Here is a 17,503-nt window from a genome sequence, read left to right as displayed (position 1 = left end):
TGTCTTCCGGTTGTCGAACCGAACAACCACGTGAATATTCGAAGCAACGCACACTCCTGCCACTTGGAAACGAAGTCACGCTTAATACAGCTTTTGCAGCACGGCCTCCCTGGGAGCACCACATAGTACTGTTTTCTTTTTACACGAAAGCCGAGCGTAAAGGTTGGCAAGTTTATTTTGGGTGCTATTCGCCACGACTTCGCAGCTTGTGTCATCCTTGCGATGATCTTTGATGTACAGGACGAGATGGATACCGGCTGGAAAGGGACTGAGATCTGAGGACTGAGGCTGGAACGGGACTTTAGCTCTATGGCAACCAGTTGCGTAAGCCAAGGGCTTAAAAAAAAATGGTGGACTCCTAGGTGCCATAGATGTGCCCGGGATATGCGGCATGCCGCAGCAAAGGATTCCGGAATGATTTCGGTCACCTAAGGTTCTCCTGAAGAGGGCAGACAGGCGTTTTAATTGCGTTACATCTCCACTGAAACTCGGCCAAACTCATCACTCATGCAGCAGAACGCCATCGGCGCAGTGCCACAACGGCGGGCGATTCAACCCGGCAATTAAGCGGACCTATTACTGAAAGATTTTAAGTGGGGTGCCGTCAGTAATCATCACACTTCACCAACGTCTAAATCACTCCACTTCAAGCTCGGAATATCTCCCGACGGCGGCGGAGAGTCGGATCTCTTCGTACGTGTAACGTCGGTTCTGGATGAGTCAGCTACAGCAAGCGTGATCTGCAACGGGCGGGCACTGTTCAACCGCGCAACCAACTTCGGTAAGGTCAGCTGCAGGAATCCAAAGTGAGGCCTTTTACGCTGCATGCTACGAGACGAGCCGCTCGGAACTCTGAAACTCCCCGGCGGGTGCAGACGAAGCATTCTCCTGCAGAGCACCTTGAGTGAAATGAGGCAGCAGGTTTTCAGATCAGGAAACGTGTGGGCACCAGCGTTCCCTGAATAGAAAGGACTATCAAGCCTAATTAAGTTATATATCAAGTTCATTATTTCTGTCGCGCGTTTTCCGTGCCAGTGCTCACTGCCGCCGTTCTGGCCAAGATGCCCATTAAGGCGCTTCGAGTGAAGTTTTAAACACTGGTTTTATTGCTGCGACATTCCCGGTCAGAAAGTGCACATTCGTCCGATGTGGTAACAGGAACTCATCACCGCATTTGACATCCGCCTGTATCATACCGGACCGATCATAGCGCAAACGCAGCTCCAGACGGGCAACAGTGGAGAGCCGCGAACGCGTTCACATTTTCAGAGGCAAGGTGCGCTAATTGAACTCGCCGACCTCGTGGCTCAAATGCGAGACCGCATGCGGGATGCCGCTATGGATATAGACGTGCCCACCAGTCGTCGCTATTGCGAGACGGTGCCGCAGGCAGCGCATGCACACGCGCTACTGTTGATACACTATACCTTATATAGGCGTGGGACAATGGGACAGCTGCATCTCGCGTCATCTTCCTGCATGCCGGTGCCCCGGCCAACAAGTCCCATGTTGCACAGACATACTGTACGGAGCGCAGCTAGGTTGGAAGCGTCAGATGAAACGCGAACAGGGCAACTGTGACCTAAAAAACTAAAGAAAATACGCGGTGTTTCAAATTATTTTATACATATTTTTCTTTGGAAAGCCGTGAAAGATATGCCTGTGCGATCTGTGCAGGTTGATTATATGGCATGGCGCACATTATTTACACAACGAAAACACGAGTAATTAATTAAAATTATCTGATCAACTTTTTAAATTTTTGTTTCAGGACACGAGGTTATACTGAGAAATAGAAGGCCTTCGAAATTCAAAGTTGACCCAGTTTTTAAAATTTCTGAATCAGCATCGTGCTTCGAGATATGCAGCGTGAAATATACGCGCTTGGCAGCTCTTTAATTAGCCTTTTCCAAGTTACATGTTGATAAAATGGCGTCGCTGCGCGTGGTATCGTCACGGGAATCGCGTCAACATCAGCTACGACCTAAAAGAAATAAATTGCGGCTGCATTTGATTCAAGGAACGCCCATTTTATGAATATGCAACGTGGGAAAGCCAACTCGAAGAGACCTCAAAAGCGTTTTTTTTTATGTTCGTTAATTCGAAGCACGGTGCCGATTCTGGAATTTCAAAAACAGCGTTCGCCTTCGATTTTGACCGGCTTCAATTTTGCAATTTTGCAACCTTGCGCCCTAGAACTAAAAATAAATATGTAGTCAGTTGATTTCAGTTATGTCTTTTCATTGCACTTTATCACGTAAATAATGTTCCCCTGCATAAAACTACAGACACCCACCGAAGTATCTTTCACGGCTTGTTAAGGAACAATCTGTATTGAATAATTTTAAACGCCCTGTATATTAGTTGCTGAATAAGAAATGCAGGCAAAGTCAATTAACACTTCCATACAGTGGTCCTCGCATCATGACAATGGTAATCAACTGTTGTTGTATCCAGTCTCTCACCGCTAATAATTTCTTTTGTGTTTTTAGTTGCCTTGTTCGCATTCCATTTGACTCTGACAGTGTACCCTTGCTGGAGGTAAGTTATGTTTCTCTGATTTGGGGCAGCATAGTTGGCCGCAATGTTGCTATTGGGAATTTTAAAAAACCTCCAGAGAGTAGGGGTCGCACCCTCAAAGCTTCTCATGCAAGTACTTAACACTGTTTCGTGGTTGCCAGACTTCATGGCCTGTAGCTGTCTCGACTGCCGAGCACATACGAGACCACCAGACAATTCCTTGGACTGAGTTTAAGCGTGGACAGCGCCGAGAGTTCGACCCGAAATTTTCAGAACGCACTTGAATCGACCTATTGGCCGAATATGCGGAAAGGTAACGGCATCCTTTAGGCAGCCCCTGAAACTTCAACCCCGCTAGCCCATATGTTGTCACGCCGCACTGAATATTTGTTGCTTGATGTCGAGACAACTAATTAAACGGTTCAGAAAAAAAAATGCGCCGCGTTCTTTTGTTCGCTAATGCGCATGCAGTGTATACCTTTCCGTGAAAGCCAGGTGAGCTTGACACCTTCGGCCAGCGAGACATCGCCGAAGCCATCGAAGTTGAGGAAACAAACACACTGAGGGATTTGTTTATATATACGTTTTATACAATTTTTCGCATGTACAGCTCTAGCATTACACATAGTACCCCGACTAGACTCAGTCCTTGGTTGTTCCGTTCACATGAGAGAATTGCTTCAGCCACCATTGTGAGAAAAGCACATATGAGGGGAGATGAATACATGAACACCACTGCGCGTCGCAATCAGAGGCGAGGAAGCAAGGAGACACTTTACAGCCAGAGGAGTTGAAGGTATTCAGGAAAATTTTACTCGATCACACTTGATCACAGATTGCTTCGTCTGCTGCAATGAAATGTTGTAACAATACATTTCCAAACTCAAGCAGCGTAGACTCATTAAGTACAGCTTGATAAAGTCATTCGCTTTTCGGATACCAGCAGCTCCAATACAGATTAAGCAGTCCATTACGAAGACTGTGTCTGAACGAAAGGAAAGGCGAAACCACAGCAAAACCATTGAAGTGGGATACAGTGTAGGAACTAAAAAAAAAAAAAAAAGATGCAGTGATAGTTGGTTTCGGCACAGTATTGAACAGAGCAACGGAATTTCATGCTGGGATGTAGTTAGAAACGAACCGTTGCTTTAAGGAACAAAACATCAAAGCAAAGTACACCGTCTGGAGCGAGCACAGAAAGCGGCGTTGGCACACTCGTGGTCTGCCCCTCAGCGTCAATTGTACCGCTTGAACCAAGGAAAGAGGCGACGAACATTTGGGTGAGGGACACAGGCGCTCCGTGACTATACAATACGCCGCTGCGGAGCATCATCATCTGAACAGTGAGGCATAGCACACAGGAAGCGAGGCGATAACACAGCAGAGCAGACTGATATATTCACAGTATCTACAAGAAACAACAGTAACAAAAAAAGCTTTTTTTTTCGGTTACGCAAGTACGCATAACTGAGGCTCACGGTTTAAAGATGATGATTTCCTTTTTATTGTGAAGTCTGCGCGCATAACAGCCCCCCCTCCCCTTTCGTAAGGAACCGACGGCTTCAAGAACACGATACCGGCAGCAGCACTATTTTGTGGTCGAAGGTATGTTTGCGCGGATTCAATCTTGTAAAGGAATGTGTCCGTTCGGTGCGCGTGAGGCATTGAGGCTGAAAAACATGCAAAGGCCAAAAACGCGAATGATTGTTGCAAAAATAGGTCCGCTCCGAACAGCCAATCGAGTTCCTAACGAGAGCGATGCCCACAGCCGTGCACGCAGCAGCAGTGCCAAGAATTACACCTCCCGAACGGAAAGCGAAATCGCTGTTGAATATAAATACACTATTGTACATGCATGTAACTGCGAAACCGAGGCCTCCGTCGGCCGTGTGGGGAAGCAGCCAGCCTCGCCGGAAGGGAGACGCGGCCGCCCAGGGCTCGAGCGCGAGTTCCGAGGGGAGCACCAGGCGCGGGCTTCGCTGCCGCCCACAAATAAGGCCCCTCATTCGACATGGACGCGTGTGAGCACAACTGACAGTGGCGAAGCATCTACAGACAGCGGCGTAACACACTCACGGATGCGCTGCTCAAGCTCTCCCCCCACATTGCGCAGCGGTCGTACCAAAAAATCCACCCTAATACAATGGGAAAAGGAAGGAGGTTGCGCCTTTTTTTTCCTCTCTGCTTTTTTTTTTGTGCCGGATCTATCGAGGCGTCGACTCGAACACGCGTTCGGATATTTCACTGTGGTCCTGAGTATTTTCCCCTCAGCTATTCGCGGCAGGCATCTTGTCCTCTGTGGTAGAAGAAAACAAAGATCACAGACGCCGAACAAAAGCAGCAAAAGATCTCCCGATGCTTTTCCTCCCCAACAGCTTGCGTCGAAATAATTATCACACCGCTCGCCTGAGCGTCACGCGTTCAACATCTTTCCTTTGTACGCCGCCTCGGCGTCCGCCAGCGAATCGGAGGGAGTTAAGAGCGGAATCAAGTTCGAAACGTAAAAGAGGTGGAAGTGGCGGCGCTGGCAGCCGTCGAGGCGGGCGTCGCGATGCGTGGATCCAGCCTCGCTTGCGTACAATCTCGAGCGGGCCTTGGCCGATGTGTCGGTGCGGATGCTTCATTGCCACGCCGCTTCATTGGTTCAGTTGCTCGCAGATCCACCGCGATCGGGGCTCAGTTCCTGGTGTTTTCGCCTCACCTGCGCAGAAACAATAAAGAAAGCGCCACGTTAAAAAAAAAAAAGCCACGCAGAAGCGCTGGCACTTATGGCGCGTTCCAATTGGCGATCCGGAGCGGCTCTCCGAATCCGTGAAGGAGCAAGCTGTCCGCCGTGGTTCAAACAGGACTCGGCACCTGAATCCACATCTCCCATTCCTCTTTGGTTTCGCGAAGGAATTCAAAAACTTGCTCCGGATAGCCGATTGGAACACGCCATCATAAATTTAATCAGAAAATCCACTGACAGGCATACATCAACAACGCGTGAAGCAAAATGGCTGCGCCATCACAAGAAAGGTCGGCAAGAGGTACGCTGGAAGGTGGAGTTATATTTTACGCAATAGCTGCTCACGTTATCAGATTATATAGCAAAGTATGCAGGACAATATTCGCAGCTTTAACTCTTAGTAACATGCGTGCAACCTGTGGCATCTCCAGCAAACAGTACACCTCGCAAAAGCAAACGTCATGCGGAAAAAGATAGGCCGCAAGCTTTCCGAGAAGAATAACGCTTGCGTCGCTGCCAGCAGAACCAGATGTTGTGCCGACGTTTTTCCTACGTGTCCGCGTCGCATTCAAAGTCGGGCGACAGGGACGGCCACCTCTGAAAAGGAGGAACATTCGCTTCGTCTTCTACCACCCGTATAATGCAGCGGCGCGATGAGACACCCCCGGAACAAACCCGCTCAGCGGTGGCATCTTTCAGGCTGGTCTTTTCACTGGCCGCGCTGATCCTGTTATCGCCCCAGCGAGCGTGAAGTTGGGCCGCCGTTTCTAGACAGGACGCCCTGCGCGTATCTCGCAGCTGGCAGGGATGCAGCTCCCACGAAGAAGTCGGTGCACCTTATACGCAATATCGGCGTCGGAGTTGTAGGTTGCTTTTTGCGTTGATCAGGAGGAGGAACTAAAAAATGATATGGAGGTGCAAACCATACTTGAGCAATCAAATATGGTACTAAAGCTTGTCATTTCGAAACACCGCCAATTCTTAATCGCAGCACATAAGATGCCAAAATCGAGGCACGATCGCATAGCACCAAGCGAACACAACGGTTCAAGTATACGATTATCAAGTTCTGCTAGAAAGAAAGAGGCAGAAAAGTGAGAGAAAAGAATTAATAACCGTAAACTTGAGTAAATGGACTGCACGCGATCAAAAAATAAGTCTGCCCCAGTGCCAACTTGGAGCGCTTCACGTCCAACGTCCGTACGCGTGAACGATGAGACCTGTTCCGAGACTGCAAACATCACATCGGGCGGGCCAGCAATGTTTGCGAGTTTATTTTTGCCCGCATGCAGAGCCTGCGCGCGGTTGGCCAGCCGGTCACCACGCTGGCGCTTGCACGTGGCCCCACAGACGCGTAGCGAGGGTTGTTCCAAGAGAGCCCTCTTTCGCTACTCGATCCGAAAAAATCTCGCGCATTTCCCCGTTATTCAGTTTTGTTCTGTTGGCGCACTCTTCTTTTTTCTTTTGCGTTCACTTTCGAGCAGCGAGTTCGGTGCGATTTCTCTATTTTTCCCCCCGAGTTTCGCTCGAGAGGTCTCTCGGTTCCCGCGCTGTTTTGTTCGCACGCCGGCGTGTCGCTGGTCCGGGTGTGCGCCCGTTCTGTGCACGGCGGCCGAGTCCGCCGACGAAGGCCATCCCGGGGTCACGTGGGAGGCTCCATCTCCCGGCTGAGCGAGCGCTGCTTTTGACCGCTGTCCACCACTGTCCAGCCTGTGGGAACGTGCAAGGCCCAGTGAACGGACCAGTCACGCCGAGACCGCACCATGCTCTGACTGCGCGAAAGACAGAGCCGGACAATGCTTCCTGAACGGCACGAGCAAGGAAGCTTTCGCCGCTTTGTCCCTCATTATTTGTACGGAGCTGCGCATCCATATATAGGCACGTGTTTCTCTTGTTCATCCTTGGGGTGTGCCGCTCATGCTCCCAGCGCAAGTTTAGAGCATTTCGCGTCCTAGCCATACCTCGGGAACATGATTTTGCACTTTGATAGCAACTATGTCTCCGCTCAATTTAGGCGGAGCTGAACTAGCTGCGTAGACTCCGCTGCCAGAGCGTCCTCACGTATTCATTCCGTCCCGGGCGCGGCCACGTTGCCGCAACGATCCTTGCTCCCGCGCGTCCAGCGCGGGCGAGAGTCGAGGCAAAAGGCAACAGTCGCCGCCGCTTATCCTCTCATCTCCTTTTGAGTCGCGACTGCACCTTTCATCGCGCGCTCTCAAGCGCGAAATCACAAGTCAGCGCGCCAATATCGCCTCCCTAATCCACGGGTCCCCGGAAAAACGCCGGCTGTCGGGGCTGCCTCATTCAGCGCGGGAAAATATTTATACGCGCCGTAAAATAAACGCCCTCCTCTCACCCCACTCACGGGCCGAGCTGACCCCTGCGGAGCCAACCGGCTTGTGCGCCGCCGAGGATTATCCCCCCGTATAATGGACGCTAATGCGGTAATCCGGCTTTTGTCGACGCGCTATGAAACATATGCGGAGGAAGAAGCGCTCGGTGCCCCCCCCTCCCCCCTTTCTACGGCGGCCGTCCCACGTAGTCGTCGGCGGCGTAGGCCTCGGTCGCCGCCAGGTGCAGACGGGCCCCGAGCGCGGCCCGGGCTCGCCGGTAGCGCACGTCCGAGGAAAGAGCGCGCCGGGGCAACGGGGACGCTGCCGCCGCTGTGTACACACGCACGCGCTGGCCGCGATCGATGAGGCCGCTGTTTGCCGTGCACTTTGCCCGCGCTCAAGGACTGCCACAGCCGCCGCTGCTCTCCCGCTCTGCGTGCCTCGCCTCCGGTTTCCACCCTTCGCCCGAGATACACCGACGTGCCACCGAGACGTTGCCGAGAGGGGGCGACCTCCGTTGAGAGGCGACTGAAGACGAGTGCGGCATATTCGACTCTGGCCTTCGCTGCTACAGACGTCGGTGATTCATAGAAAACCGAGTTTCATTTTCGCGCGCAATTATATTTTCTTTGCACTGCGCCGAATGGTCTTTCTTTGCTTTCTCAACTGCACGTGGCTCATACCCTACGGTTTTACGCAGCATGAGTTACAGCTGCGTGTAAGGCAGTTATTAAGGTTCTCTTTTTTTTTTCCTAACTTTCAAATTACAACCGCGGGTAGAGTATAACGGAAGCTGTCCTAAGTGCTTCTCGAACGAAAAATCTCTATCTGCAGCAATTATAGCTGCTCGCCGTTTGATCCCGCAGATGTTTCATACGAGATCGGTTTTTGGCTGGGATCGGCGTAGACCCGGGCACATCGATTTCATCCTACGGATCGCTGCTTCGAAGCGCCGGGCATAATAGACGCACATCGTCCGCGATCTACGCTTTATGCTCGAAAATCTGCCGCGGTAGCAAGCGCGCTTTGGCCTACGGGGCTGCGTACGCACGAGGATGTGCCTTGCCTCTTAACCTACATAACGGAGCTGCTGCTTTGTTTTTATTATTTTTATATTTTTCAGAAAGGACGGACTCCTGCTTTTACGCGTGAGATGATCCAAGTGCATTGTTCGGCTCCCCGCGCGCCTAATGGAGAAGCGGCGGACGCATTGTGACCCCCCCGCGCGCGGGCGAGCTTCTCTGCTGGGGCTCGCGCGGAAGTGACGCGGCCGCATAGACATGGATATCGTTCGAACGTCCGTTCACTTTCGTTCCTCCTATGTTCCGCTGGTTCTTCATCTGCGTTATTTCCTCTCGTACAATTTCCGAATGTTCGCGCCCGCTATTCGTGTCGGCTGCCGTTACATAACTGCTAGGAAGCCGCTACTTTGCAGTTGCCCATGTGGGCAACACTTTGTCACTCTCCGAGTGAAAGTTGGACCACTGCAAGTTTGCGCACAGTCAAGCTCTTTTGCGTCTTTATGACGCAGCGCCGACATCAGAAGTAATATGCGACTGATCTGTATACTTCGAAGCCAGGACCCAATTTTATTCTGCGGTGTGCGATGCACAACGCGTCTTCGAAACATTAAAATAAAAGTAACTGTCCAGAAAAGCACCGTATCATATTAGCCACCACCCGTGTAAAGCAACGCATGTTTGCGAACAACTGACGACTCGGTTTGATACGGCCGATCAGTGTGTTCGCACTAAGCGCATTCAACTGTTTCGCTGTTTATTTACTGTATCAGTAAAGCCTCAATCAGCGACTTACCCGGTCCTGCTTCTCATGCTCGTATAGGCCTGCGATGGTATTTCGACGTGAATTGCATGCATGCCTTGCAAAGTGACGAGCTGGCTTTTCGCATCCATAAACCGAGAAGCGAGAAGTTACCGGGTGTCCTTCCAGCGGAACCGTCAAAAATCGACTACGGAACAACAGGGCCAGCAGCATTTGTTCCTTGGGGTTAGTGCTTCCAACCTGCTGCCCCTGGGAAGCGGGCTTTGAAAATCGTGAGTATAATCTCACCCAAGGTCCACGCACGGTGCTGACGAAACGGAGTCACGTGGGTGCCCGGCATCGCTCCCAATTGGCCAGCCGCCGTCGCCTCGAAGCGACCGCCGCTCGGCCTCCCGTCGCGCCTCCTTACGTGAGGCGCGGCTCCAGAGAGAAAGAACCGTTCGCGCACGCGCGCCTTAGCCCCCCCGTGGCGCAGTCCCGGCGCGCCCAGCGTGGCGCCCGTCCGGGGGCTGGCGGATTCGCGGCGGGGGCGCTAATCCCGGGGCGTCTTGGGGAGGTACATCTGGCCGCCCGGAAGGGTTGAGAGGCCGCGGATTAGCGTCGCGCGCCAAGACAAAGGGCAGATGCGCGGGGCAAGCAGCTACTGAGCAGGATTACTGGCACCGCCGAGGTTATACCGGAAGGGTTGCAAACAAGAGACGAACTCGTTTGCATATGCATACACGAAGCGATGACACCCGCCACACACAGCCGAGGGACTCCGCGGATTAAGTCAACGGGGTACGCGCGTGTTCCTGCTGGCGGCGAAACGTTGATCGGGGCGTTTTGCCTGCGCGAGGAGTCACGCGCGGCAACAACAGTGCACAGAACTGATGTCGCCGGCGTCGTCCCTGTGATAACGCCACGTGGACGTCGACAACTTTTCGCACGTACATATGTGAGGTTTTTATTTGTTTCTTTGTTTGCAGCTATACGTGCGCAACTTGAACGCTATCCCGAAGCAACGCAAAATTCGAGCCGAGCGAGGCAGGCAGTCTGCCTTTCGCAAGCGGCAGCTGAGCCGTCTTTACTTATAACATGGCGTTCGTAATCCGGAAGATGCCGCAAATAATACAAGTAGCCATGACCCTCCCCTGCACCAATAGCAATCACAATAAGGAACAGAGGAAAGAAATGAGGATGGCGTCCTAACATGTTAAAAAAGTACTAAGCCAAGGCGACCCGAGAAGCAGACAAGTGCAAAAAACCAAGCGCGGAATTGATAGCCACCATATTTTATTTCACCAAAGAGCTGGAACTATATCATGCATAATTTCCTTTCTACCGCATGTCCAGTGCCTTGTACGCTTCGAAAAGTTTAGCATTCTGCCGTGCTCCCGACTGCCCCTGCGTTTGAGCCAAGCATGAGTGTCTTAGCGCTATAGATGTCCAGGCAGCTTGGTTGAAAAGTGTCGAATTATGGAAGGTGAGAAGCATGAGATTAATCGCATGCGGTGCGTTGCTGGCAGCCGTAATTCATTGCGGTCTGCACGCCTCTTGACGCCAATTACAGAGGCGTGCCGGTTCTATGCGCGCGGTTAGCTTGAAAAATTCATAAAACCACAACAATCACAGACGCTGCCTTAGAAGCAGCACCGTTTTCTGCAACACTGAACACTCAATGCATGAAGCAAGGTTGGTCAGTAGAATGCTTGGCTTACTCAACAGCGCTAACAGCCTTTGCACGACCGACAGCAGCCCACCCTGTACAAGTCTGAATTGCACAGTAAAGTTTTTCAATTTCACCTCTCTTAATTATAAAAAAAAAACCGAGCCAAAGCTTACTGAACCCTCCTTGCATATTCCTATATACTCATATACGTCGGAAGTTTGGAGAGGGATACGAAGTGCAGCATGCTGTGATATGACGAGAATTTGCGATTTTGAATTTCCATTTATCCTCCATTTTTTATGTGCTGCTTATAACGGCACTTATACCGGAAATGCGTATTGCCTCTGTAGCCATAAATGATTGGGTTGTGATCTTATAGATTATACGTTATAAGATTGCAGATAGACAAAAAAAAAAAAGGACGGGTAGGCCATTTTTGTCTTAGTAACTTTGCAAAAACGCAATTTTCTAATATCATCTAACGTATTCTGAGCAAATGCTCGGCATTCGAGAGAGCAGGAATGCTGATGTTCTTTCATTTCCAACTTATGCAATCGCTGCTCTTGTTACGGAACAGAAGCGGAACAAGAAATACGTGCCAACACCGCTGAAGGCGTGCAAGTCCGCAATGCTGCACAGCAAGGGAAATGTACTTCTGTCCCGACGAAAGGATTTTACAGGCGTCGTGCTCGAAAAGGCGAGTTTTGGACGGAGGCTTCCATTTGTCGCTTCCCCCCCGGCTTGCCTGGCGAGGCCCAACCAAACTTGGAGCGGCGCGCGCATCGGCTGGACTCGATTCGCAGGCAAAGCCTTTCTTTCTTTCATACGACCGCCATTTGTCGCTGTTTGGTTGCGCGCGATGTTGTTCTCCCGCGGCACGGCCGCATCGGCTTGCTTCGCTCCACTGCTGGCTTCCACGGCGGATGATTTTTCAGAAAGGGGAATTCCCTCCGTTCTCCTCTGTCCCCTTTTTCCCCTGCCACCGAAAAAACGGGCGGAAAGAAGGCAGAAACGATCCACCAAGGGCATCATCTATAGATAGGGAAGCGTCGCCTCTCTCTCTCATTTTTCTTTCTTTTTCTTTTCTTCTTCCCCTGTCTCGTGCATTCTGGCCCACAAGTTTGCAATCGGCGGAGATGCACATTGGGAGCCGCCGAAGCATCTATTTTGGCCGCGGCAGCGGGATCGGAGGGGTGTTTGGAGCGGGCTCGCCGCGCAGCTGCCTTCAAAGCGCGCGTCGCCGCACCGTGAAAATGTGCAGAAATAAAACGAACATGGCGCCACGCGAGGTGCGCGAACGCCGGCGCGGCGGACGCAGAATTGGCGAAAAAATTTCGCCGGCACGCGCTGCAAAGGAGGAACTGGGCCAAGCGCACCCCTTTCCTTTGTGCGTGTTTGGGGCGGCCCTTTTGTCATGGAGACGACGCCACGCGCTCAGGTGCGCGCGCCGCGCCAGATGCGGAGGCGCCGGCCGCCGCCGACGCCGCGTGCCCGCCGCGGCAAGGGTTGCGCCGTTGCCGGGGGGGCCCCGTATTTTGAGCGGATCGCGCGCAATGATCGCAAAACACGAGTGGGAAAAAAGTCTGCCCGAAAGCAGGAAAACCTCGCGGGATGAGCGGGGCGGCGCGAGCCCTGTTTGTTTGGCACTTGCCGAGCGAGCACCGGACAGCGCGGGTCAAAAGGGTTGCGCTGCAGGCCTCGTGTTTGCGCCGCCGTCACGCGCACGGGTGAGGGAGAGAGAGAGAGAGAGAGCATTTGCCGCTCTCTGCGCCATTCATGGATCTCGTATAAGCCGCGTTTCCGCAAATGAACCCGGCGGCAGGCTTTACCGCGTTCCGCGAAAGTTTGCACGCGGAACTTTTTTGGCCGCTATTGCGTTTTATATCATTTTCTATATAGCGTTGACATAGTACTCCCCGAGTCCAAGTTCAATTATTTTTTTTTCGGACATCGACTATTAATAATATCGCAATGAACTGAGTTCTTTTTGAAACGGGCAACGTTCTCATTATTAAAATTATGTTTTCTGTAATCGAAAGCATAGCCGAGGGATATATATGAAAGTGTATTCGTATAATCTGCCACTTTCATATGATATATACGAAAGTGGAAGAATATACGCTAACTTCATTGCTGTTCGCCTGCCAGTGGGCTCCGATAAGCTTGCTCCGTGGATTACACTTTTTTACCCGCTTGGGATGCGTAAGTACAGCGGCGGCCACAAATGTGTGGCCCCGAGGCAGAACATGCGCATGCCAGCAGCAGTCTCAGTGCCGCTCAAAGCCCCGAATTCTCATACTATGCAACACATATTTGCAAACCGTGCTATAGGCGTACACCTTTACCGCATGCAGACCACGCGCATTTCTTCCTGAGCCTTTGCTTGTGTTTGTTGTTTCGATACTGTTCCGCTAAAAATCAACGAAATAAAGTTCGTGACACAGACAATGCGATGACTAAACCCACCGTACAAATTCCCTTACGGTACCTCTCTAGAGCGCCTGCAGTCATGAGTGCAAATACGTATATAGAAAAACGCCCTAGAAAATATACGTCGAAAAGTTTACCGAGCAGTGTTGCTCCTCATACAAAAACTTTCATACACGCTTGCATATTGAAGCTGAGGCAGCCACAGGAAAGTTCATCTCGGAGGGAGCGTTTATAGAGCCTTACCTCGAGCTCAGCCTCTGCCTGTCGTTCGTGACGCGCTCGGAAGGCCCTTTGTTTTTCTTCGAAGTCTCGCAACCTCTGGTTGTAGCACTCGATCTGGTCTCGAAGCACAGCATCCTCCAACTGGAAGAGAAACCGAAAGTGACCGGTCACTGTCACGCACGTTTAAAGCACCGAAGCAATGGCGACACACAGCCGGCATTGTCTTCGGCTTTGTGTAACTCACTGAACCTGCAAATGACGGAAGCCAACAGCCACCGAAACCAAGGAGCATGGGGGGTGTCTTTTTTTTTTCTAATTTGTACTTCTTTATGAATGGGAGATTAATAAATGCAGAAGAGGAAACAACCACATGCCGCTGGTGGGATCCGAACCCACGACCTCCGGATTTCGCTTCGGATGCTCTATACCAACTGAGCTACGGCGACTGCTGTCCAATGAGCTGCTTTCAGGGTTTTATGGTTTATGGGTGTTTAACGTCCCAAAGCGACTCAGGCTATGAGGGACGCCGTAGTGAACGGCTCCGGAAATTTCGACCACCTGGGGTTCTTTAACGTGTACTGACATCGCACAGCGCACGGCCCCTAGAATTTCGCCTCCATCGAAATTCGAGCGCCGCAGCCGGGACTGAACGCGCGTCTTTCGGGCCGGCAGCCGAGCGCCATAACCACTCAGCCACCGCGGCGGCTTGCTTTCAGGGGCATTTTTGTGTAGTGTAAGCGAATCTTGAGAGTGCTCACAGGCGCCACTCTCGTCCATAGCGGCGGATGTAGTACAGAGTCGATCACACTTGTCTATAGAGCGCTCGAGCAATGCCGCCCGGTGAAAATAAAGCGAAATTCTGAATGAAGTAGGTATTGACTTTCATTATAATAATTGGTTTTTTTTTTGGGCGGGAAAGGAAATGGCGCAGTATCTGTCTCACATATCGTTGGACACCTGAACCGCGCCGTAAGGGAAGGGATAAAGGAGGGAGTGAAAGAAGAAAGGAAGAAGAGGTGCCGTAGTGGAGGGCTCCGGAATAATTTCGACCACATGGGGATCTTTAACGTGCACTGACATCGCACAGCACACGGGCGCCTTAGCGTTTTTCCTCCATAAAAACGCAGCCGCCGCGGTCGGGTTCGAACCCGGGAACTCCGGATCAGTAGTCGAGCGCCCTAACCACTGAGCCACCGCGGCGGGTGTATTGACTTTCACTGATAATAATTGCGTTGGAAAGCAGCCTAATAGACATGTGAACCGCGCAGGCACCAGTGCCTTATCCCCAGCAAAGCAGCTGCGATAACATTTAATATAATTTGCTCCACAGCACTCCACTCAAGCACTCATAGACAAGTGTGGTCGACTCTGTACGCCATGTATTACCGCGAGTGCCACGTGGTCGAACGGTGAGGGCGGAAGCTAAGTGAGAAACCCTCTTATGCTACCTATGGCATCAAGGCTGCCAGATTCGAGGCCCTCGTTAAACTATTAGGCGTATAGAAGTGAAGGGAAATAGAGGGGCTCGCACCTCTTTTGCCTTCACTTAATTGTACGCTCAGCGTGCGAGTCTTGAAACAAGGAGCACACTGGTCGAATTGTCACCGTGCCGCATCTGCACATTAACGTCCACATGTTCACACACATAAGATATACGTGCAGAGACGGCAAATACAGCGCGAAAGCAGCGTCAATCCGCGGCATCTGCTTTCGCATGCAGTGCGCTGCGTTTCGATAGCAACAGGTGGACACCCTGCTCCTGAACATACATGTTTTCCTTCCCAATAAAGGTTCGCGGGTGCCCGGTTTCTTCGGCGGCAAAGCATTTGGTCGCTGCGGTATAAGTATGCTTTCGTTCGAAAAAAAAAAAAAGTCTCGAAAGTGGACGGGCGCACTGTCGCTCCGCGGAGGGCGGGACCCCGGGCTGTCCGGCGTGCTGACGGACGTGTTCATCAGGCTCCGCGGCGGTTGCCGAGCGGCCACCGGCGGCCGGCTGGCATGGGAAAAGCGCACGCCGGCCCGGCTGCCGCCGCGGCAACCTGCAATTAAGATGTGCCGCTTGCGCAAGGGTTTGGCCGCAAAAAGAGTCGCGACACCGGCGCGAGGGCCCCCTCGCGGTGGTGGTGGTGGCGGCGGCGCTGGTGTTGCCCCGGCTGCTGCTGCTGCTGCGACCGTAATTAGAACCAGGCACCTGTGGCTGGCTGCGATGGCCGCGCCCGTCGTACAGCGGGCCATTCCCACGGGGCCGCCAGGGACGCTACCGTTGGGGGCTGCAGCCCAACATCGGGAGCTGCGTCAGTGACCCCTCGGACGCGTTACACCCGCCTCGGATATGCGAATGGGCTCCCCTAAGTTTTGGAATGTGAAAGTGAGTCCGCGGCGATTTCCAATGTCGCATTCTCATAAACATCACCTCCATATAATAATAGATGAGGCCCTGTATTGCCATCAAGTTCAGGCGTTCTCCTTAAAGCTTAAAAGTCATAAGCTCTTTCCAACTTTCTAGCCTTCTTAATTCCAACTCCGTTCGTGCTTATGTAACGAAGTTCGGTTGAGAAGCAGGGCCACGGTCCATCGCATTCCTCTGCGGCTTCACGTGGGCGAATTTAATTCGAGGCTACGCCTCGCATTAAACGAGCGAAGCCCGCTGACATGCCGGGAAAATGAGGACACCGACATCGCACAGCACACGGGCGCCTTAGCGTTTTTCCTCCATAAAAACGGCGGCTGCGTTTTTATGGGGGAAAAACGCTAAGGCGCCAGTGTGCTGTGCGATGTCGGTGCACGTTAAAGATCCCCAGGTGGTCGAAATTATTCCGGAGCCCTCCACTATACGGCACCTCTCCCTTTCTTCTTTCACTCCCTCCTTTATCCCTTCCCTTACGGCGCGGTTCAGGTGTCCAACGATATATGAGACAGATACTGCGCCATTTCCTTTCCCTAAAAAACAATTATTATTATTATTATTATTATTATTATTATTATTATTATTATTATTATTATTATTATTATTATTATTATTATTATTCCGCGCGCCTTCTTCTGTTTGCATCCCAGCCTGCACCCTTTAGCCGCGTCAATATAATTAGCCATGTCTCTGTATAGCGGAGAATCCTCCTTATTATGACGTCACGGAGAACAGGCACGAGGCGAGAGCGGCCATAAAGCGGAGCAAAGAGCGTAGATCGTTCCAGTGTATCCAAGCACATCAATAATCCCCTCGTTACGCGACACCCAGTATAGTCCCTATACATGCACAGGCAGTGACGTCACAAAAAGCCAACTGGCGTGATTCAGAGGCAACAGTTTCTTCCACTAGATATCACAAACACAAAATTGATCGGTCGCGCAATTCTTCCAAAGGAACGAATTCTCGTGCACCACTTTTTATTGGCACGGTTCGGCTATGCGTTCACTTTCACGCCATGTCCCAAATTTTCTCAATGATATGCGTTGAAAATTCGAAATCAGCCAGATGGAATGCGCATTTGAGGCGATCACGTGAGAAACAGGACAGGAGTGGTTGTGATCGTCTCAAATGCACGTCCCAGCACGCTGGTTTCCACATGCGCCCAGTTGCCCAGCCAAGCATCTTGTTGAACTAATATTTTCATTCTGTTAGCTTCAAAATCGTAAATTCCCGCTAAAAAAAGAAAAAAATCACCTATCGTCCATGCCGCGTGCACGGATGAGATAATGCGTTAGTTGACGTGTTTACGTCAGTTGTATCAATTTATTTATTCGCATTTACTCACACGAACATTTATTTAAGGGAAGAAATGCATATAGTTTGCGTGAGGCCGGTACAAATAAAAAATACGCACGTAATAAAATTAA

The 17,503-nt window shown here is 51.4% G+C and overlaps 1 protein-coding gene across 1 annotated transcript in view; it reads right to left on the bottom strand.

Annotated features, from left to right (window-relative positions):
- Positions 1–3,090: 3,090 nt before the first annotated feature.
- LOC144113350 (protein big brother-like) overlaps positions 3,091–17,503 on the bottom strand; it is a gene marked incomplete in the record, with an annotated part of 41,788 nt that continues 27,375 nt past the window's right edge. The window contains 2 exon segments of the mRNA XM_077646384.1: positions 3,091–5,221; positions 13,688–13,807. Of these exon segments, the coding sequence (XP_077502510.1) occupies positions 5,165–5,221; positions 13,688–13,807 (177 nt within the window).

This window comes from Amblyomma americanum, chromosome 1, assembly GCF_052857255.1.
Source record: "Amblyomma americanum isolate KBUSLIRL-KWMA chromosome 1, ASM5285725v1, whole genome shotgun sequence".
Taxonomy (NCBI): domain Eukaryota; kingdom Metazoa; phylum Arthropoda; class Arachnida; order Ixodida; family Ixodidae; genus Amblyomma; species Amblyomma americanum.
The sequence above is the reverse complement of the archived record's forward strand: the minus strand, read 5'-3'. Positions and strand labels throughout refer to the sequence as shown.